We start from the raw sequence: 21,298 nt of genomic DNA, 5'->3' as shown, positions 1-21,298 counted from the left end.
GATTGAAACGGACTAGAGTTCAAATGGATGCCAGCCCTTTGAACTACCTCTGAGCTCCTAGGCAGCCAGACCATCACCATGTCATTTAACTATAGCACCTCGTATTATCACCACAACAACGATGGGACTGTGTCAGTGATGGGCCGCCGGGCTGGATGGACTCGGTTCTGATCCAATCTGGCAATGCCTATTTCCCTGTGTATCTGTGGAGTCTCAGTTGTCTCATCGTCCCTGACTAATGCTATTTTATAAGGCAGCATGGTACAAACCATCCTCGAATGCAATATCACACCGGCCCAACCGCACTAACCTAGCCCGCTTTCATGCCTTGCCAGCACTTGTGAGAGGAAAGTTATGTGTATCCCTCATCTCTGCATTTCGAGGAAAATTCACGCACCCATTCACATAACCTGACAAGGTGTCCTCTGCTTTTTGCATGAAATCCAAGATCCAGTCCTGCTTAAAGCTGGCTGAAAAAACCAGTAGAGTGCAAAACGCTGAAGCTGGTTTCATTTTGAAGGGTTTGAAATTGACCCATTTTTTTCTTTTTTTGCAAACTGGTTTGCAGTCTGTTTGAAATTGAAACCATTATCCAAACGGTCGTCGCAACTGTTTGTTGCCTGCAACTTGGGAAACAAAAAATGTGGCGGGCGCTTTGATAACCTTTTGGATAAAAATTGCCATGAAAAAGCCACAGAGATGTTTGCAGGAAACCAAAAATGGCCATGATTTGTGACCCCCCAAAAAACGGGGTATAAAAAAGCCCACTACTTTTCAATGGAAAAACTTTCCGGTGGAACATTTCAACCGTATCTAGTCCAGATGGTCTGCTTGAATATAAGCTATCCGTAACATAATCGCTGCTGATTGTTGGAATGTTCCGCGAAGACTTGACTAACGAGAGGATGAAAAAGAGGGTAGGTTACGGGCTTTGTAGCACGGTAGCAATTTTGAAATGGGAGGATTTGAAGGGCTGGAAGTGAAAGACACAGAATTCAAATAGCTAAATGCTGATGTTAGTATACAGAATATAGATATTCAAACCTGCCTGTAAAGGCCTGTGTTTTGTAACTATATCCTTAGCAGTTAGCTGGTCATAGGGGTATAAAACAAAGAACAGCTGAGCTCATCCATGTCTCAGAGTCACACAAATGAGAAGCGCTAGTGTAATACAGGGACGTTACATTGGGATGAATGAAAAAGATCACAGCACGGTGACAGCGTGTAACACAAGCAACTCGCTTCACTGGGCCCACGCACATCAACGGGGAGGAGGTAAAACCGTGCACGTCCTCTCGCCATCCCAACAGCTACGACACACACTTATATCCCATGGGCCCTGCATACAAACACACAGCGTCCCACACGCAGAAGCAGCCCGACTGAGATTTCTGCTCGCACGAACGTCAGCTGCAATTTAATTCAGGGCTACTGGAAACCGACCCAGCGCCGGGCACCTCCTTTATTGTGAATAATTCAGCCAGGAAATTTAACCCGTTTTTCCTTCTCGCGTCAACTTTGATCTTCCCGAATTGAGTTCCTAGTTGGAATGGGCAGACCCGTCGTGTGGGAACGTCACCGCCACTGATTCCCATGTGCGTTGATTGGTCCCCGAAAGCCACGTGGCATTTTTTTTCTGCTCCCTGACTGGACGACTGAAGCGTTTTAAAGAGAAGACCGTGTGACGAAGAGCGTGATAAAAGGCAGAGTCTCTCAGGCACGACCATCCCCTGAACAGTCACACAAAGTAAAACCTACTCATGAATAACCAGCCGTTACCAAAAAAAAAATTCTGGCTTCCAAACCATTGCCTCGTGGGGCTGGAGTCCTTGGCAGTCAAGCTTCCCGGCTTTTCTCTACATCAGGGAAAACTGCCACGAGATGCAAGCTGAGTTCCTCCCATAATCACATGACTCCAGGAGCTGCCACTTTGAGAACCGACCCTCCGGAAATCTCACGTGAATCGAGCTGTCCCGCGGCCCGTTGGCATTTGCGGGAGTCACCTAGTTCTAGCGGGGAATGTCTTTATTAGCTATCCGGGGCAACCCAGGCCTGGCGTCAGGCAGGGGCTGGCTCAGAGGGGGCACCTCCTGGTGACTGCTCTCTGCCTGTCACGGGGGCTCCTGCCCCTAGCCCAGTCCAGGCCGCCCGCGGCCCAGCAGGGAAGGTGCTGTTGCCCTGACAGGGACGCATGACTTCTCTCTGGCAGAGGGGCGACGATGCTGAGGGGTTTGGGGCTGCAGCAGACCAGTGCTTGGAGGAGAGCCATGTGCCAAGGGGGGGTACGTGGGGAACACCAGTCAAATGCCAGGCCCCGCATCCACCCATCCATATGGGAGCCTGGACTGCAGCCGGGTTAGGTCTGTCCCGGGGGAGGAATTCAGGGAGAGGAGATACTCATGCGGGGCGGGGACAGAGAGGGGCAGAGAAGGCCCAGGAATGGGGAGGACCTGCCACCTCTGCCCTGCCCTGGGATGGCAGAGAGAGGGCCGAGCACCAGGCCGCACCCAGGAGGCAGTGGTGGGAGGGGGGTGCCCAGGCCTGTGTGAGCCCCACCGCCCGACGGCTGCTTTGGGGAGCTGTTCCCCATGCCGGTGACTCGGCCCCTCGCTGGTGGTTCCTCCTGCACCCCGCCAGGCAGGTGTGCCCCCACCTGCTTCGGCCCATGCGGGGGGGGAGGGGAGGAGGCCGATCTGGAACCGGCACAGGAACCAGCGTCTGAGACCCTCGGGGGGTTGGTGCCAGCCGAGAGATGCCAGCCAGGCGTGGGCAGGGGGTGTTCTCTGAGCCTGGGAGAGGCGTGCGTGTGTGAGGGGCATGGCGGGACTCGCCGGGCCCTGCCCACCGGTGCCGTGCGGGGGCTTTGGTCTCCAGGCTCTCAGCGAAAAACCTGCCAACTGCCTCGTGGAGAAGGCGGTGGGGCATGGGACGTGCCCGTGTCCTGGCGGTGCCTCCTGCTGGCTGCCCTCCTGCACTGCGGGGCGCTGTCCAGCAGGACACAAACACTGCGGGACCTTCTAAATCCACCCCGCAACTAAAAATGATGGGGGGAAGGTGGGGGGCTGGGCAGCTCAGGTTCCCTCCTGAAGGCTGCCGAGGGGGAGCTGTGGCTCGGTGCAGGGAAGCAGTACAAGGGTCTCCCAGCCCTGCAGCCCCCCACCCCCAATCACGCTGCCGGGAATGATTTTTGCAGTCGACATTGACCTTAACCCGCTGAAACCGACCAGCAGCGCTAGCTGGCTTTCAGCTGCAGAAGCTGTTTATAGAAAACATGATGGGGAGGGGGGCTACCAGGGTGATGGTGGGGGGGGGAAGGAGGGTGCAGGTGAGGGGGCATCCGCTGGACCTGTTGCGGAAGGCGCCCGCACTGTGCCCGCAGGTGTTCACCTGCCCACTCCAGGTGAGCATTGCTGGCGCGGGCATCATCTGCATTAGCCCCTTTGCCCCCACGCTCTAGGGTGCCAGCTCCAGCCCCGCAGACGCCCCAGCGGAGGGACCCTCTCCCAATTCCCCCGAGGCCCCGCCCCTGCGGGAGAGCCGTCCCTGAGGCCTGGGTTCAGATCTCGCCCAGCACCTGCTTTCTGAGCCGGCCCCCCGGCAGAGCATGGCGAGGAGCTCATTGAATGCCGGGGTTCGGCTCACGTCGCTCTGCTTCCAACCCCAACCGGCCGGGGGCCTTTCACCGAAACCTGCCAGGGGAAGCCCCGCCCGGGCAGAGCCTGGAGATTGCAGCGGTTCAGAGAGGCGCCCGCAGGAGGCGACGCAGGGCCGGGGACGTTCTCACAGGGTGGCCGGCTGCTGCGCAGTTCGCTCGTGCGGGGGGCTGGCCGGGTCTGCAAGGGGACCGGCACCTTCGCCCCAGCCCCAGCCGCCTCACAGAGCCAGGGTGAAGGCCCACAGCGAGGACAGGAACCCTCTGGGGGAAAGAACTGGCCTGGATGTCTGTGCCCCTGGAATGGGCTTTTGGGGGCAGCCCCTGGGGAGGGGGAAAGAACTGGCCTGGGTTCCTGAACCCCCTGGAACCGGCTCTGGGTGCAGCCCCTGGGGAGGGGGAAAGAACCGGCCTGGACTCCTGAACCCCCTGGAACGGGCTTTTGGGGGCAGCCCCTGGGGAGGGGGAAAGAACCGGCCGGGACTCCTGAACCCCCTGGAACAGGCTTTTGGGGGCAGCCCCTGGGGAGGGGGAAAGAACCGGCCTGGACTCCTGAACCCCCTGGAACCGGCTCTGGGTGCAGCCCCTGGGGAGGGGGAAAGAACCGGCCTGGACTCCTGAACCCCCTGGAACGGGCTCTGGGTGCAGCTGCAGCCAGGAGGGACGAGTGGATGTCCTCGTACGGGCGCGTTGAGGGTGGGGCTCAGGGCGCAGGAGGAGAGTCGCGAAGGGGAAATCACAGCTCAGAAGAAGCTGAACGTCACCCCGGCACGGCGTGACCTCCTGATTCCTCCCGGCACCCCGAGAGCCAGCCACGCAAACCCGGGCGAACCCCGGCGCCAGGCCATTAGTCTGGCGGGAAGAGGGTCTTGTCGAAGAGACACTGTCCGGGGCAGGGCCTTGGAACCATGCCTTCTGGAAACGCCGGTCCCCCGGCCGATCTGGCCCCCAATCCCGGTTACACAACACAAGCCGCTTCCAGCCGGAGCTTTCTCTGCGTCCCTGCCAGGCCGGCGGGCCGTGCCATCCGCCCAAAGACCCAGGTGCAAGAGGACCCACGAGAATACCGGTAGGCTAAACAAAAAATGAGGCCCAATTTCCGCTGTCCCCCCAGCCCTGCAAGCAGCAGGGGCTCTGTTCCCGACGCGGCCCAGGGCCCTGAGCTGCGAGCCCGGAGCAAGGCCTGGGGAAGGAAGGTGTTAGTCAGAGAGGCAGGGACCGGCTGCTCTGGGGGGCATGCTCTGTGCCGGGCAGGTGGCATGGATGGCCCAGCCGTTGCAAGGGGCATGCCTGGCCGGGTTAGCGGTTAGGTGCATGCCATGAGGGGGGGTTAGGGAGGCCAGGCGCACCCTGGGGGTTGCCGGCTCCTGCCCTTGGGGGGGGGTCTGAGTGCGAGTCCCACCTTGCGTTCTGCTGGTGTCAGGCTGTGGGAGGAGTCAGCAGCTCGGCTTCCCCGTCCTCCCGGCTGGACGCTTTGGCTCAATGCAAAAGCCTGAGGAGAAGGAGCAGGGCAGAGAGTTAGAGCCGGCGGGGTCAGAAGCCACCCAGGGGGGTGGGCGGGGATGGTCGCTAGGGCGGCGGGAGGGGGGCACGAGACTCCCCCGGCCAGCGCGCCTGCCCCGGTGCCTACAGCATCCCGGGCACAGGGCACTCGTGCGTGCTGCGTGCAATCGCACCCGCGTGCCGGAGCGGCCGTGTGCTGGGGATGGCAAGGGCGCGGGCCTGGCGTGGGCGGGCGTGGCACGTGTGCGTGCCACACACGCGCTGGATGGGCCTGCTTTGCCCCGGACTGACACAGAGCAGACCTACAGATCTGTAACAAGCCCCCTCTGATGATCACGCCTCCCCCACCCAGGGAGAGCGCTCAGGGACAGTGGGGCAGGGGGAAGGATTGAGACCCTCGGTTAAACCTCAGGGAATCCTGGCTCCAGCGGGGCTGGGTCCTGGCCTGGCTCTGCGGTTGCCCGTGGCCAAATCCCATGAGCCCGGCTCAATCCTCATAACCGAGCCCTTTTCCCTGCCCGTCGCTGCCAGAGGCCCAGACAGCAGCAAACACCCTGGTGTTGGCCTGGGGTTCGAGGAGCCTTGGGGCTTCCCAGCCCTTACCCCACAATCAACCAGGTCTGCCCCCGGGTGCCCATGGGCACTACGCACGAGGTGCCACCCTGGCGGATGGGGCACACCTGACCTCTGAGGAGGGCTCCTGTCTCAGCTGGGAGTAGTGCGGAACCCCCAGTTCCGTAGCATGGCTGGGAAATCCCTTCCTGACCGCAGCTCTCGCCCTGGAGCATGAGGATGATCAGGGACCTAGAGATGGTCCCAATCCCACAAAGCTGCTGCGTGGGGCCAGCTCCTCCTTCTCTAGTCACCAGATGGATAGCGTCACCGCCAGGCTTCTCTCCCACAGACTGCGGTGCGGTGCTGTGCTGCTGGCAGCCCACCGGGATCCCAGCACTGGTGGGCAGAGCACACCACCACCAAGAGGCCCTACCCGCTCCAGTAAGGGCGGGGCCTGCAGCCTATTTGAATCCTGGGTGGTGGTGGGCGGAGCCTCTCAGAAAGGAACGCCCATCCCCTCAGAGGAGGGAGGGGCCACAGGCGGACAGCCCTGCAGGCTGGAATGGAGGATGTCGATGTGGGGGGAGCCCCTCTGTCCCAGCCCCCATCCTCTAGGGCATGCAGAAAGCCAAGAAGGTGAGTGTCCATTTCTTGCCAAGGTGCATGCGCATTCGGTCATGAGCGATAAACCGGATACGCGTAACCAGAGTCAGGCAGGCGTGAGCCAGGATCCAGCGCAGTCCATGACACGGCAGGAGTCCCCAGGCGGCGCTGTTACACAGACGTACACGTCAGCCAGTCGGGAGAAATGCCGGGCGATGCATATTCTGCCGAGGGGTGCTGCAAGGAGCAGGAGTCAAATCTGGCGGGCGAGCCGCCGCTGAAGAATTGGGCTGAGATTCTCGGACGAAGGGCTTGCCCTGCAGGCCGTTAGGGCCCACCTCTGTTCCAGGCCTGGCAAATACACCGCGAATCTCCCCCCACTGTGCCCCACTGCTTTCTCCTCCGCCGGCCAGCCAGCCCACCAGGCCCTGCTCGGCATTATCAAGGCAGCCGTTTGCAGACACAGATGGCCGTGTTCACGGGACCGAAAAATGACCCGGAAAACTGCTGTGACCCGGAAAACGAGAGTCCCGCTCCTCACGTCGCTGTGCGGAGGGGACGTGATCACACAGTGCTCAGCGCTAGCAAAGCCAGCGGAAGTGAACGGAGGAGCAGCACCGGATTTTTGTATATTTCACGTTTTAATACGCCCCCCACGCCCAGCACCGTGACTCCGAGGGCGTGAGCCCGTCTTAGAGGCAGACCCGAAGAATTCACTAGTGTAAAGAGAAGTGAAATGTGCTACACATCCTCTCCCTCCTGTATCCGTCCTTCCCTCCCGCCCCATGGCTACCTGACCGCCTGCCATGCAAACGTGTCCACGTTCCCCATATGCCCCACGCCGCCAAAACGCATCAGCCACCAGCTTTGTAGAGCCAAGGGGAACGATGGGTTCCAGCCACCCAGAGCTAAGCTGCCGAGCGTGCCAGCCGGTCTGCAGGCAGCCGGGCCCGAAGCTGGGATTCTCCCATCGCAAGGAGCAAGCGAAGCTTACGGCAGATCTTCAGCGAGAGCCGGGGCTTGGCACGTTTCATCGTGAAAACCCAGCACGGGGGGGTCCCCCCCTACCGGCCGCTTTCCAGAGGCTCGAAGATGCTGCAGGAAGCTGGAAATTCCCCACACCAAGGAAATCCACGGAAAATGAACCCCCCCACCACCACCACCACCACCACCACCAGCAGTTCAGCGACTCCGGGGCAACCAGAGGGCTGCTGTAATCTAGGGGTGCCCCCCCCCAGGTGCTTTGATCTGCAATTTAAACAGTGCCAGGCCTGGCTTTGTCCCGGAGATCCCGGGTAGCCCCTCGCAGGGTCCACCAGGCAGAAAGCAGCTGCAGGCTACAGGCTGGGTGGCTCCCAAATGGGGGGGACGTACTGATGCCACAAGCCACGGTGGCGGGGCCCTGCCATCACATGCTGCTTATTCCAGATAGGGCAAGACAACCGGGTTACCCTCCATCCGGGGACCCGCCCCGGCCCCGCTGCAGGGCGCACCATGCCCCAGGCCAGCTCCCCCAGGGGATGCCCCCCCTCCGGCTGAGGGCGCGTGGCCGAGCGGTGCCCCCCGCTCCCCCCAGCGCCTCACCTGCGCTTTCCGCCCCCTGTTGACGAAGGTGCAGACGGGGTTGTAGGCGCCGGTCCCGCAGACGTACAGGTGGGTCCGGTTCCAGGGCTGGATCAGGCGGATGAAGTTCCCGCATTCGCCCTGCCACGCAGGAGGAGAACAAGTGGGGCAGCACGCGTGGGATCCTCTGCACCCCCACGGCCAGTGCCCCCTGCCCTGCCCCGCCCCCACAGCGCCCCCTGCTGGGAGATACTGGGCCTGGAGTAGCCGGGACACCCCCCCCCATCCCCGCCAGCACTTCTGCAGGGCGGGAGCCAGTGAGGCTGCGTCAGCGCCGGGCGGGAGGCAGCTAGGCCCAGCTCGTTAGCTAACGACCATGGGTCGGGGCCAGGCTTCCTGTTCGCAGCTCCCCGCCCGGCGTCGGGGGCAGGGGAGGGGGCACCGCGGAGTGCAGCGCAGGAGGGCAAGATGGGGGGCTGAGCGGGGGCCCGTTTGCCAGCGTGGGGAGGGAGGGGCAAACCAGCGGGGGCAGCCAGCACTGCTCACTGCCGCTGGCATGGGGTTGGCTCCTGCGCCAGGCCTCGCCCCCCAGACTCCTGCCCCACTTCCCCTCTCGGGGATGGGCAGTGACACCGCAGCTGGGCGGGGGCGAGGTGTTGGGGGGCAGCAGCTCCATGGAGGCGTCCTTTGGGCAAGATTTCAGGGGGGCGCCTCTGCCTCCCCCCCCCCAACGCCCACATCCGAAGGGCTCTGGAGCTTGGGCCCCGAGACGCCCACAGCCACGTGGCACGGACTGAACTCAGGTCCCCCCGCAGGCCGGGCTCCGGGCCAATCACCGGGCCAAGGGGCCACGGCTCGCAACGCCCGGTCCACTGGTGAGCCAAGGTGACCCACGTGCCAGTATCACCACGCTGGGGTGCAGGTCACGATCACCGGCCACGGGCCCATCAGCTCCCACAGTGAGCTTGGATCTCAAAGGGCCAAACCCCCCCCACCCGACGGAGTGCCCGTGATGGGGGGGGGGCCCTCCAAGCCAGCAGGTACCTTTCCCCCGGCGCCCCCCGGATGTACTCACGTTGCTGTTCTTCCCCGACAAGACGCACTCGTCAATCCGCTGCTGGGACGCAGGCCAGTGAATCTGACAAAAGAACAAATGCCCGGGGCGGGCGGGGGGGGTCACCTCGGCTCTTTCACAGGGGCTACATTTAGATCTGGCTGAATTTCACCAAACCCCACGCAGCCCGAGGCCCCGCCCCCTTAGACTGCTCCACGCCAGGGTCTGGGCGGCCGGCTTCCCATCGGGAACGTCCTACGGGCCAGCCCCAGCGTGGCCAACACCCGGGGAGCGAAGCGGGGCCCGGCAGAACAAAACGCTTCATTGGCTACAGCTTGAACTCCAGAGCCAAGGCGTGTCACAGACCCTGAGCCGTGCGGCCCGGCTGCAGAAGGACCCCCTAAAACATTGACCGGGGGGTGCCCTAGTGAATTTGGAGCTGGAGCGCAAAAGGCTCGGCAGTTCGGTCCCCACAGGGCCGTTCGTGGATAGGGGGACGTTGGTGCTGGGCAGAGCTCCCCCATCAGGGCCTTATCGGCTCTGAGGTTTTCCTGCCCATTTCCCACCGCTGGCACCATGCCACTGGGGGAGTAGCCAGGTTGCCTACAGGGGCTGGTGTTTTTACTGGGTGGCCAAGCCCCTCTCTGAGCAGGATTAGCCAGCATAGGAGCAAGCGCCCCGATAGCCTTCTCTTGCCTGAACTAAGCCTCTTGAGTTTCCTAAGTCTGCCACCGCAAGGTCCCGACTCGTTCCCCCAGCTGGCCCACGTCCTGGCCGAAGTGTGGACCCCAGAACTGGCCACAGCCTCCAGCAAGGGTCTCGCTTTCTGGGGCCCGGATGTCCAGGGCCCAGGTCTCCCCCAGGCACTGACTCAGCTTTGCCACAATACAGGGTGGAACCACGTGGTGGCAGGGAAAAGATTGGTGTGAACAAACTCGTTTCGCTCCAGGCCAGAGGCCTGGAGGGGAGCCCCTGGTGTTCTTCCCCCGCCCGCTCTGATTCTGCGTCCCCGTGTGCGGGGTCCCAGCAGCCCCGAGTCTCCCCTCCCCAGGCCGGGGGCAGGACGGAAGGACCCTTACGATGAGGGGCTCCCGGTTGATGTCGTGCAGGTCCAGCGAGAGGACGTAGTCCTTGCTGCCCACGTACATGCGGTCGTGGTCTTCGTCCTTCAGCAGGATGCGGTAGTCCGTGGAGTTGAGCAGGAAGTTGAAGAAGTGAGCGGTGCCGGTGGCCTTCAGCTCTGTGGGCAAACACAGATAAGGGGGGGGGTCAGGATCCCTGCTGGGCTCTAGGCACAGCGGGACCCACGGCAGCAACGACCATGCGCCCCAGGCCCCAGGATCAGTCACCCCCCAGGACAGGGCTGTAACGCCACCAGAGCCTCAGCAGCAGGGTTCAAACATGCCCCCCAGCTCTGGGGTGCAATAGGGCTGGGGCACACGTGGCAGGATGACACCCACGCCAGGGCCCCCAGCCTCTGAATGCCCGACCCACATGTCAGGGCCCCCAGCCTCTGAGCCCCTCTGAGCGCCTGACCCACACACCAGGGTCCCCCCAGCCTCTGAGCGCCCCTCTGAGCACCCGATCCACACACACACCAGGGCACAGTGGGATGACCCCTTCACTTGCTGCCCTGGTGTGGGGCATGGGGGAGCCACCACGGCATGGCCCCTCTGTCAGCCGGGGCTCATTCACTCAGCGCTGGGCACCACAGGACAGGCAGAGCCACTTGGGAACAAGAGACACGACTCAGCCAGGCAGCCTCTGCTAGTCCCACTGGTTAGATGCCAGAGATCTGCTAACGCATAGACTCCTAGAAGATTAGGATGGAAGGGACCCCAGGAGGTATCTAGTGCAACCCCCTGCTCACAGCAGGACCAACCCCGACTAAATCATCCCAGCCAGGGCTTTGTCAAGCCACAGCTTAAAAACCTCTAAGGATGGAGATTCCACCACCTCCCTAGGTAACCCATTACAGCGCTTCACCATCCGCCTAGGGAAAATTTTTTCCTAATGTCCAACCTAGACCTCCCCTCCTGCAACTTGAGACCCTTGCTCCTTATTCTGTTACCTGCCACCACTGAGAACAGCCTAGCCCCATCCTCCCAGGAACCCCCTTTCAGGTAGTTAAAGGCTGCTATCAAATCCCCCCTCACTCTTCTCTTCTGCAGACTAAACAAGCCTAGTTCCCTCAGCCTCTCCTCATAAGTCAATTCTCCCACTTCACCTCTAAAGGGAGGCAAAGAGCTTTAGATCCAAGGCAGATAGATAGATAGATAGATAGATAGATAGTGTGTATGGAGATAGATAGATAGACAGATAGATAGATAGATAGAGTGTATGTAGATAGATAGATAGATGGCGTGTATGGGGATAGACAGACAGACAGACAGACAGATAGATAGATAGATAGATGGCGTGTATGGGGATAGATAGACAGACAGACAGATAGACAGATAGATAGATAGATAGTGTGTATATAGATAGATAGATAGATAGATAGATAGATAGATAGATGGTGTGTATGGGGATAGACAGACAGACAGACAGACAGATAGATAGATGGCGTGTATGGGGATAGATAGACAGATAGATAGACAGATAGATGGCGTTTATGGGGATAGATAGATAGATAGATAGATAGATAGATAGATAGATAGATGGCGTGTATGGGGATAGATAGACAGACAGTATAAAAAAGTAATGGTGAATATTCTTGCCATTTGTACCATGTTATTTTGAGTGGCGTTATTGGCCCTACTGCTCTCCTCTTTGCTCTCCACGCCCCCTGCATTCGCTTATTGGCCAACATTCTGGTGAGCGGGTGTTTGTTTGCATGAACGGCCCTGGAAAACAGAAGTGCCCTGTCGGGTATGGGCGTGCAGGAGATCATTCGCACTGGAAGGAAGCGCGTGGCCGTATGAGCTCTGCGTGCGTTTGGGGGCAGAAAGGGCAGCATGGACCAAGCACGGCAATCGGCCGCCCAGAGCCTGCAGGTGCCGATCTGCCGGTGAATTCCACCCCGAATGCGCCAGTAAGCAGCGGCGAGCCAGGGGCTGATGACCATCTGCGGTCGGAGAACCAGGACTCACCACGCCAGAGAAATCCTGCCCATGTCCACAAACCAGCAGGTGGAGGGGAACCAGGTGGCGTCGTTTATCTGGGTCTGAAAAAGCCTTTGATAAAATCCTCTGCAAGAGGCTACGAAGGAAAGACAGTCACGAGAGGCGCAAGTTCTGTCGTGGAGTGGAAGCCAGTTAAAGGAAAGGATCATGCCTCGCAAATCTAGTCCCTTGCTCTGGGAGTGGCTTTGCCACTGGACACTTTTCCCCATTTTCTAGCAACAAAGAGCATTACCCGTTCGCTATTTATGGTGTGCGGCTGGTCACCAAAGTCACACCGTGCTGCTTTCGCTCCCCGAGCGATTACTCAACGCTCTGGTGTCGCCCTGCGTGGTACAAGGTCACCTCGCAGAGGAGCATCATCAGCCCGCTGTCGCTCTGGGCTCAGAACATGTCATGCATTCGCCCCTAGCCTCTGGACAGGTTCGACTGGATCCTGGTGCGCCCGGCGGATCTCACGGCCGCCGGTGCCGCTACCACGCAGGACCAGCTCCGCGAGCACAGCCTGGGTGATGCTTGTCCCTCCCGGAAGGCAAAGGCTGGTGCCGGCACGGGTCGGGGAGGAGATGCACACGCTGGCATGAGTAGCCCAGCGGCCACGGTCCATGCCCGCCTTGTCTCCCTGCTCTCCCGGTGCCTGGCACTGCCCTTGCTATCGGTGAGCTGCAAGCTGTGTTGTCAGCTGGCCGGCATGGAGGGCTCTGGCACCAAGCTAAGCAGGCATGCCCGGCCAGTCCCTCGCCCATCACAGCCAGCTACCTGCCTGGACACACGAGCAATGGAACCAGCACAGGCAGCAACTGGCCCGGCAGCTCCAGCACATCACCCTCAAGCATGAGCCGTACGACGTGCCCACACAAGGGATTGGAAAGAGGGGGCAAAAAAGGAGCCCCCCCCCCCGTGCCAGCTACCTGTACAGCCGACACCTGCTACTCTGGAGTGGGCAGAGCCTGAGTCAGCATGGAGAGGGAAGTAACCTGTACCAGGCAAAGGGTACAACTATTTTCCTCCCGCCAGCACAATGGACCAGACCGTGCCCTTCAGAGATCCAGTCTGGTTCCTGCCTGGTGGTGGGGGCCGCAAAGCTCCCCACCACCCTTTCTTCCAGCCCTCAAGCGCCACAGCGGCCAAGCCAGGCGGATACACACACGCTGGGTGAGGAGGGCATCGGCCACACGGCTGAAGGAGAGGGCATGCACAGGAACCAGTAAGCCCTGCTGCCAGCCCTTCCTGGGCGCACAAGGCATGGAGATGCCCTGTGCCGGCACATTTAAAACCCACGACATGCAGGCAGGACTCGCCAGCGGAGCGCAGCAGCCAGGCCAAGAACTAAGTGTCATTGCAGCCCGGATTAGACATTTGTGCCAATAAAAACTCTCATGCTTCAAGTGTGAACTGTCCACCACCTGGGAGGGGACAGGAAGGAACATCTTCTGGGGCAGGTTAGCCCACAGCTGTCAGCTTGGGGGCTTCTTGCATCTTTCTCTGAAGCAGCTGGTACTGGCCACTGCTATAGACATGACACTGGGTAGGATGGACCTTGGATCTGACCCAGCCGGGCCATTCCCATGTCCCTGGGTCTGTTTGTGTTACTCTCGTATGTTTGCTGCGTAAACCCCTGACGGGCAGAGAGGTGGAAGCAGTCAAGCATCCATCAGTGTCCCGATGACCAGAGCGAATGTGTGGGGTCAAGACGTCTGGGTTCCCTTCCCGATGACTCAGTTTAACCTTGAATCATTTCTCTTCTTCGCACCCCCAGCCCCCTGGGCCTCACCCCCATCTCCCAGGGGGGCAAGAGCAGGGGGTTGCACTAGATGACCTCCTGAGGTCCCTACCAAGCCCCATCTTCTAGGATTCTATGAATGAACCAACAATGGTAACAGCCCTGAAGATGGAGGTGATAGCTGCTAAGGGAGGATGAGGAGCAGGGTGGAGGGTGTAAATAGGGATGCCGCATGACGAGCTGTTTCATGTAACTCTTTTGCTTTCCATGCCCTGTTAGTGTGCTGTTGTAACACACTCCAGAAGTAGCTGCATTGCAGGGCTAATTGACTCCTGAATGTAGTTCATAAAGTGTCTTTGGGGCCTTCAGGGTGAAAGGAAATGTACAATATTATCATCCATCCATCCATCCATCCACTCACCTTCTCATCCATCCACCCATCCACCCACCTTCTCATCCACCCATCCATCCACCCACCTTCTCACCCATTCCTCCATCCATCCATCCACCCACCTTCTCATCCCTCCATCCATCCACCCACCTTCTCATCCATCCATCCACCCATCCATCCACCCACCTTCTCATCCCTCCATCCCTCCATCCACCTTCTCATCCCTCCATCCATGCACCCATCCACCCACCTTCTCATCCATCCATCCATCCACTCACCCATCCATCCATCCATCCACCCATTCATCCACCCACTTACCACACACACCAGAGACCCTTTGACAAAGACGCACCCTGCATGCTGCCGGTGGAGAGTAACGGGCAGACTGTGCAGTGGAGGCCAAGAAGCCCCTGGCCACCCTGGGGACACTTACCCAGGCTGCCTGCAACATTGGGCAGGAGGGAACTGAGCCTCGGGGCAGGAGGTGACAGGGGCCGAGAGGCAGAGCTGGCAGGGGAGAGGCGGTAGAGTGGTGCAAAGTGGGTGGCCCAGCGCTGGGCAGGGCTGGGAAGCCCGGCGAGAACTCATGGAAGAACACCAGCTCAGGACGCTGTCTGTAGCAGATGCCACCCTTCCCGAGGGGGCGGAGATATTGGCAGCCCCTGGTTTGCCTCTGCACACACACGCCCTCTCTCCCCGCCCCACCAAGGCACTGCCAAGGACACAGCTATTTTTGCCGTGCTAATAGCCCAGCTGCTCACGTTGTGTGGGGCGTTTGTCCACCACCTGCCCCTGGCTGCCAGGGGAATAGCCAGCTCCTGCCTGGGCTGGTGGCCCAGGATTGCCTCCAAGGGCAGATCCATGCCCGCTCTCCAGTTTAGATCAGCCCCCAAGCCCCCCTCTGGCTGGGCTCCCAGCTGCACTCCTGAGAGGTGGCGGCGTGCCAGGCAGGCCTGGCTGGTTCCTGGGCAGTGCCAGGGCGGGGATGCCCCTCTGCCCAGCCCTCCACGTCGCCCTGAACCAGCCGCGCCAAGGGGCGGGCCGGGCCCCAGCACCTCGCCAAGGGCTATTTACGCATCAGATGGCAAATCAACCTCCCCAGGCCTGCCGGGGCAGCAAGGATGGCGCTGTCCCCAGGACTCAGCGCTCCGGGAGCTGAGCATTACAGACGAATACCTGCTCCCGCCCGCCTGGCACACGCATTCCCAGCTAACCGCGGCGGCGACACCCCTGCCGATCAGCGCCTGGGCGGCCCCTAGCTGCATGCCAGCCGACTGCCCTGCACCCACGGAGGACAGGGGGGCCCCAGAGGGAGTCCTGCGCCGTGGCGGGGTGGGTTCAGAGCGCCTGCTAATGTGGCTGCTACCCCACAGCCGTCCCACAAGCTGCGTGGCATAAACTGCATCAGTGCCTAAAGCTGGCCACATCTGTTCGTCCCTCCCTCCTGCTGAATTTCTACCCCCGGGGTAGAGCCCCCGGGGAATTCGCTAGAGGACTGGCCCACGATCATTTCCTCTCGTGCAACTACAGGCCAGGCCCTGGGGCCAAGGGACCAGACACCCACTGTCCGACCCAGCCCTTGAGTGTTTCCCGGCCCCCTTTCTCCTTCCACCACCTTCGTGAACCGGACAAAGAGCCGACCTGGGCAGGTCTGTAACGTCCCCACAGGGCAAGTTTGTCTCCCAGGGTGGGAGCTGCGCTTGGCATCAGCCAGGGGCGCGGGTGCTTTATATTCCAGGGAGGAAATATTCCCCCATCCCAAGATATTTTTAGCCCGAGTGTGGGAGAAACGACTGAAAGAGTATAATGAGGGTCATGAATATTCACGTGCTAAATGAGGCAGACAGATGGAAGTCAGGAGTGCTACAGATGCTTTGGGGAAAAGCCAGGATTGTGCGAGCACACGGTGTCACTAGCCATCCGGCCGGGTTCAGCAGGGAGCCCGTCCAGCCGACCGGCTGTCCGTCCATCCTCAGGTCCGTTCATCCTCTCATCCGTCCCTCACGCTTCCCTCCCGGCCCGCCCGTCCTGCCACGGCGAAAGAGTCCCGGGGCAGGTCACATACCTGTCCGTGGGCCAAAAGCAACGTCACCGCGCTAGGGAAGATCGGCCTGTGGGAGCGTGCCTAGGCGGGGTCTGAAATGACACCCCCGGCTTGTTGGCCAGGGGCACGAGGCGACCCCCTCCCCTCGCAGGGTGTGTCCTGGGACGGGGCCTGCGGCTGGCTCATCCGTACAAGGAACACGGTCCCATCCCCACATGCCACAGGAGACAGGATTTATCCCAGGCGATTCCCCCCCGCCCACTTCCATCGCCCACGGGGCTGTCTCCGAGCCAGACCCGAAGGCTGTGGGAGCCTCTCCATGCAAGACAATGGGCCCTGGACCAGCCCCAGGGCGCCCCAGCCCCCCAGAAAATCCAGGCCGGGCCTATACCAATGGATGTCAGACACAGATGGGAGGGGGGGCTAAATAGGGGGAGGGCAGAGACTGGGGGGCTGGGGCGGAATGAGGGGGAGGCCATCCCTGGGGGAGCTCTGGGGACAGGGGGTGCTGCCCCCCAACCAACCCAGGCTGCGTGGGAGCAGCTACAGGTCCCAGTGGAGCGAGCCAAGCCCGGGGGGAGAGGGGGGCAGGCCATGGATCTAGCGCCCCCCCCTTCTCCTGCCTGACCCCCAGCCACCTTGGGAGCAGCCCGTTGGGGGGGCATTGACTGGAGCTGAGCCGCACTCTGCAAGACCCGGGTGAGTTGGGGGGCAGGCAGCGGGGGGCAATGCAGGGCTGTAAGGGCAGGTCGGTGCTGGCCCTACAGAGCCCCCGGCCCCAGACTGGCGGGGAGGGAGTGGGGATGTGTGGGGGGAGCAGAACTGGCCCAGTTTGGATGGAGGACGTAGGATGTGGGGCGTGTGAGGGGGGATGGCGTGTAGGGGGTGGGGATTATGGATAGAGGAGGGGTAGGGGGCTGCGGCCGGAGGTGCGGAGGGCGTGGGGGGAAGGGGCGGTGGCTGGGGGGCACAGTGCTGTCCCGTTTTAGAGGGGCCCCTCGCCCCACGGGGGGCTGGCATGTGGGGAAGGTGGGAGTGGCCGAAGGCAGTGACAGGCTCAGGACAGGGACAAAAAGCTGCCCCAGCCCCACGGCGGCCCCCCTCCTCTGTCAGCAGCAATGAGTCCCTGGGAACGGCGAGCTTAGGGGGGAACAGCTCCCTGCCCCCATCTAAGGGGAGGAAGGGCTGCAGGCGGGGCCAAAGGGGGCAGAAGGAGTTGGGAGGGGACGGGAGAGGTAGGGGGAGTAGGGAGAGGGCAGGGGTGAGTTGGGGGGCTGGGGGACACTGCAGGACCTGAGGAAAGCAACACAGCTCCACGGGGGGGGGGGGGGGGGGCTCGCCCCACAAGGCTCCCAATCTGGGCCCCCCCCCCACTCCCGCCCCCGGGGCCCCATGCTATGGGCCCCGGCTCTCTGGAGCCCCCCCCCCCCCCCAGACACACTCACCCTGGTTGCTGCAGGAGTTGCCTGCCCAGCTGCCAGGGCAGGTCGTGCCAAGGGGGTGCCCGGGGGCGGGGGGGGGGAATGGTGGGGGGCTGGGATCCCGCCCACTGCGACAGCCCCGGCACGTCCCTGGCTGGGAGCAGATGCCTTTGCCCTCCCTCCTCACAAGCAAACATCTGGCGGGGGAGCTGGCAGGCGGCTCCCACATCTGGTCCCCAGCTGGGCCGGGCCACGCCATCGCCCAAGTCGGAGCCGCGGGAAGGGGGGGGGCCGGCGGCCCGGCCGGCTCTGTTTACGTTGCACAGCGCTAGCTGCTCTAACATCCTCCCCAGCTGCTGCTGTCCCCCAGGCGAGCGGGGGGCCCAGCTGCCCCCATGGGCCACTGCCAGGCCCCCTGCTCCCGGACCCGTCTGCGTTTGCCAGGGATATTCCTGAGGCCTTCTCCAAGTCCTAGCTGTGCCGGACACCACAGCGCCCGGGCCCTCAGCTCCATGGCGGGCACTGGCACCCCCAGAGCCTGGCACAGCTCCAGAAGGGGGTTCACTTGACCCTCGATTTCCCCCTGCCACCTCCGTGGGGGGCCCAGCCCGGGATTCAGACAGCCCGGGCAGGGCCGCTGCTCGGGAATTCGGTACAGCGGAGGGGCACGGCGCGGCTCTGGAAGGGGGCACTGGGTCCCGAGCAGAGACGTCCCCGGAGGATGCAGAGACCTGCCGGGGTGGCAGAGGCCGTCAGCACACCCAACAACCCTGGGACGGACGCGGAGAACAGGACGGGCCAACACCCAGCGCAGCCTCTCGGAGCCACTCTGCCTGCACCCCACGTCCGGCCGGTCCCTTACACTTCCCAGCCTGCGTGTGTGCACACGCGTGTGCATGCGCCACTGCCAAGACTCTTAAAAGCAGGGCCCGCTACCAGGGTAGGGGATAGGAAGTATTTTCTGGTCCCACCCCTTCATCTCCCCCTTCCTCTCTGCCAGCCCCAGCACTCCACACCCCTCCACACCCCTGACAACGCAAACAGCCTCTACAAGACTCTAGTGCGTTTGTCCTACAAAAAACTCTTGGCTTAGCAGTCCCTGGAGACACCCTGGGGGGGGGGGGGGGTGCAGCTCCGTAGCTGGGCATAACAGACTTCAGACCCCCCTAGTTTCAAGATCTTCTGCCCTAGGGTATGTTTGAAACCTGGGAGGAGGCTGCTTTTGTGGTACAGGGTTTGAGAGCAAGGTCACTATGCCCCAGCCGATGTGTGCGTGCATGCACACACGCGTGCACAGAAACACACGTGTGCTCGCACCCGTGTGCAGACGAGGGCGACCAGATGTGCGGATTTTATAGGAACAGTCCCGATATCCGGGGCTTTGTCTTATATAGACGCCTATTACCCCCTCCCACGCCCTGTCCCGATTTTTCACACTTGCCATCGGTCACCCTAGTGCAGACACAAGCGCGTGCACGCACGCACGCACGTGGGAAGTCAAAGCGGCCCAGAGAAGTGTCTCTTGCTTCTCCCCCAGTGGCGGGCTCTCCCGGTGGGCTCCCAGCCGACAGCGGCTGGGGGAAGTGAGTGACGGCGAGTGCCGCACGACGCGTCCCTCAGTCACTCGCTGGCAGCACGCTGGCGTGGCCATCCGGAGCCGGGCTCTGCCGCCAGCGCCCGCGGACACCCGGCTCCCCGCGGGCATGCCCTCCACCCTGTCCTAGAGTGCTGCCCCGTCCGTCACTGCCGAGTGCAGGCCAGCCCAGGGGAAATGCTGGCCCCCCAGTCTGGGAGCCGAAGTAGCAGAGGGAACCACTGGGTCTGTCTGTATCCTGCAGCCACGAAAAGAAATCCTGCATTACCCATTACGGTAACTGGGGCCATTCAATACGTCAAGGCCAGAGCTTCAAAGGAGCTGATTCCTATGGGAGTTAGGCACCTAAATATCTTTGGGGCTCAGTACGAAGGTGAAGAACCAGCAGCTTGGCTGAGTCCAGCCCGTCGGGCCGGAGGGCTCTGGGCAGACCGCTCCGCTCTCCCAGCTACCCCGCCTCGGTGGTGCTCCCGCAGGCCGGGCTGGGAACTGCACCCAAGGTGCAGGACAGGTGACAGGTGCAGCTTATCACTTAACCCCTTCCACGCTGGCAGAAGCACAGCATTTCTGACACAGGGCAAGCCCCCCGGCTCTGCAAAGGACGATTCTCACTGGGGCAGCCTGAGGAAAGGGTGAGAGGAAGCCAGGCCGACGCAGGAATAGTGTGCATGTGTGTAGGAGCAGTGTGTGCGTGTCCGCGTGTGTATGTGCATGTGTGTGTAGGAGCAGTGTGTGTGTGTCCGCATGTGTATGTCCATGTGTGTGTAGGAGCAGTGTGTGTGTGTCCGCGTGTGTATGTCCATGTGTGTGTAGGAGCAGTGTGTGTGTGTCCGCGTGTGTATGTCCATGTGTGTGTAGGAGCAGTGTGTGTGTGTCCGCGTGTGTATGTCCATGTGTGTGTAGGAGCAGTGTGTGTGTGTCTGCGTGTGTATGTCCATGTGTGTGTAGGAGCAGTGTGTGTGTGTCCACTTGTGTATGTCCATGTGTGTGTAGGAGCAGTGTGTGTGTGTCTGCGTGTGTATGTGTGTGTGTGTAGGAGCAGTGTGTGTGTGTCCGTGTGTGTATGTCCATGTGTGTGTAGTGTGTGTGTGTCTGCGTGTGTATGTCCATGTGTGTGTAGGAGCAGTGTGTGTGTGTCCGCGTGTGTATGTCCATGTGTGTGTAGGAGCAGTGTGTGTGTGTTTGTGTATGTCCATGTGTGTGTATGTGTGTGTGTGTGTGTAGGAGCAGTGTGCGTGTGTGTTTGTGTGTGCAGGAACAGCATGTGTGTTTGTATGTGCATGTGCGTGTTTGTGTGTGTGTAGGAACCATGTGTGTGTGGGAACGGTGTGTGTTTGTGTAGGAACCATGTGTGTGTAGGAACTCTGTGTGTGTGCCTCAGACGGAAAAGGCCCTTCTCCGAGGTTATTTAAATACCCCCTGGGGCAGGGACTGGCTCTGCTCTGTGTCTGTACAGCACCTGGTACAGCAGGGTTCGGCCCCAGACTGCAGTGGCACTACCAGCGCGCCTGTAAATAATCATCAAAGCTACATGGACACGTTTGGCCGTGTCCATCGACTACCCGGGGGTGGGGCCCCCGCCCAGTAATGACCAATTAGAGGGAAATAACCTGTTCTGCGTCAGCAAGGCAACCGAGGCAATCTTCTCCCCAGGCGCTGGGGCCCGACAGCCCAAACGTGGGGCACTAGGAAAGTAACAGGTGTGGGGCAGGCTGCCCCATCGCTACACAAATGGCCTGGGAAGGGCTGCGGCAGGTTTTCATTACCTTGAGCGGGCGTGCCGGCCGGGGTCGTGTGCGAGCTGGGCAGAGGCCGGCAGGACGGGTGCCGTGCCGGCAGACGAGGGGCCCGGCTTGCCCCAGGAGATGTACCACCCGCAACCGCGTCTGCGCCGCCCAGCGCTGGGGCGAGCAGCGGGCCGAGACGGCAGCCGCGCCAACCCTTCCAGGTTGGCAGAAACACGGAGGACTCCTGGGGGGATGGCTCCGTGCGGGTTGACGGGTCGGAGTTCGGGCTCTGGGCCGACGCGGGCGATGCACGAGTACTCGTGATGCTTTTCCCGTGAGCGTTCGC

The 21,298-nt window shown here is 61.3% G+C and overlaps 1 protein-coding gene across 2 annotated transcripts in view; it reads right to left on the bottom strand.

The window, feature by feature from the left end:
- Positions 1 to 21,298, bottom strand: part of SEMA3F (semaphorin 3F) — a 79,772-nt gene that overhangs the window by 18,624 nt on the left and 39,850 nt on the right. The window contains exons 3-6 of one of the 2 annotated variants that reach the window (XM_067561279.1): positions 10,010 to 10,170; positions 8,952 to 9,014; positions 7,898 to 8,017; positions 5,055 to 5,144 (exon numbers count right to left, since the gene is read on the bottom strand). In XM_067561279.1, coding sequence (XP_067417380.1) covers positions 5,055 to 5,144; positions 7,898 to 8,017; positions 8,952 to 9,014; positions 10,010 to 10,170 — 434 coding nt within the window. The remainder of the gene's footprint in view (positions 1 to 5,054; positions 5,145 to 7,897; positions 8,018 to 8,951; positions 9,015 to 10,009; positions 10,171 to 21,298) is intronic. The other variant, XM_067561280.1, reaches the window with a different exon arrangement.

The sequence above is a fragment of the Emydura macquarii genome, unplaced genomic scaffold (assembly GCF_026122565.2).
Source record: "Emydura macquarii macquarii isolate MOO-44397 ecotype Brisbane River unplaced genomic scaffold, CSIRO-AGI_Emac_v2 contig_2369, whole genome shotgun sequence".
Taxonomy (NCBI): Eukaryota; Metazoa; Chordata; order Testudines; family Chelidae; genus Emydura; species Emydura macquarii.
The sequence above is the reverse complement of the archived record's forward strand: the minus strand, read 5'-3'. Positions and strand labels throughout refer to the sequence as shown.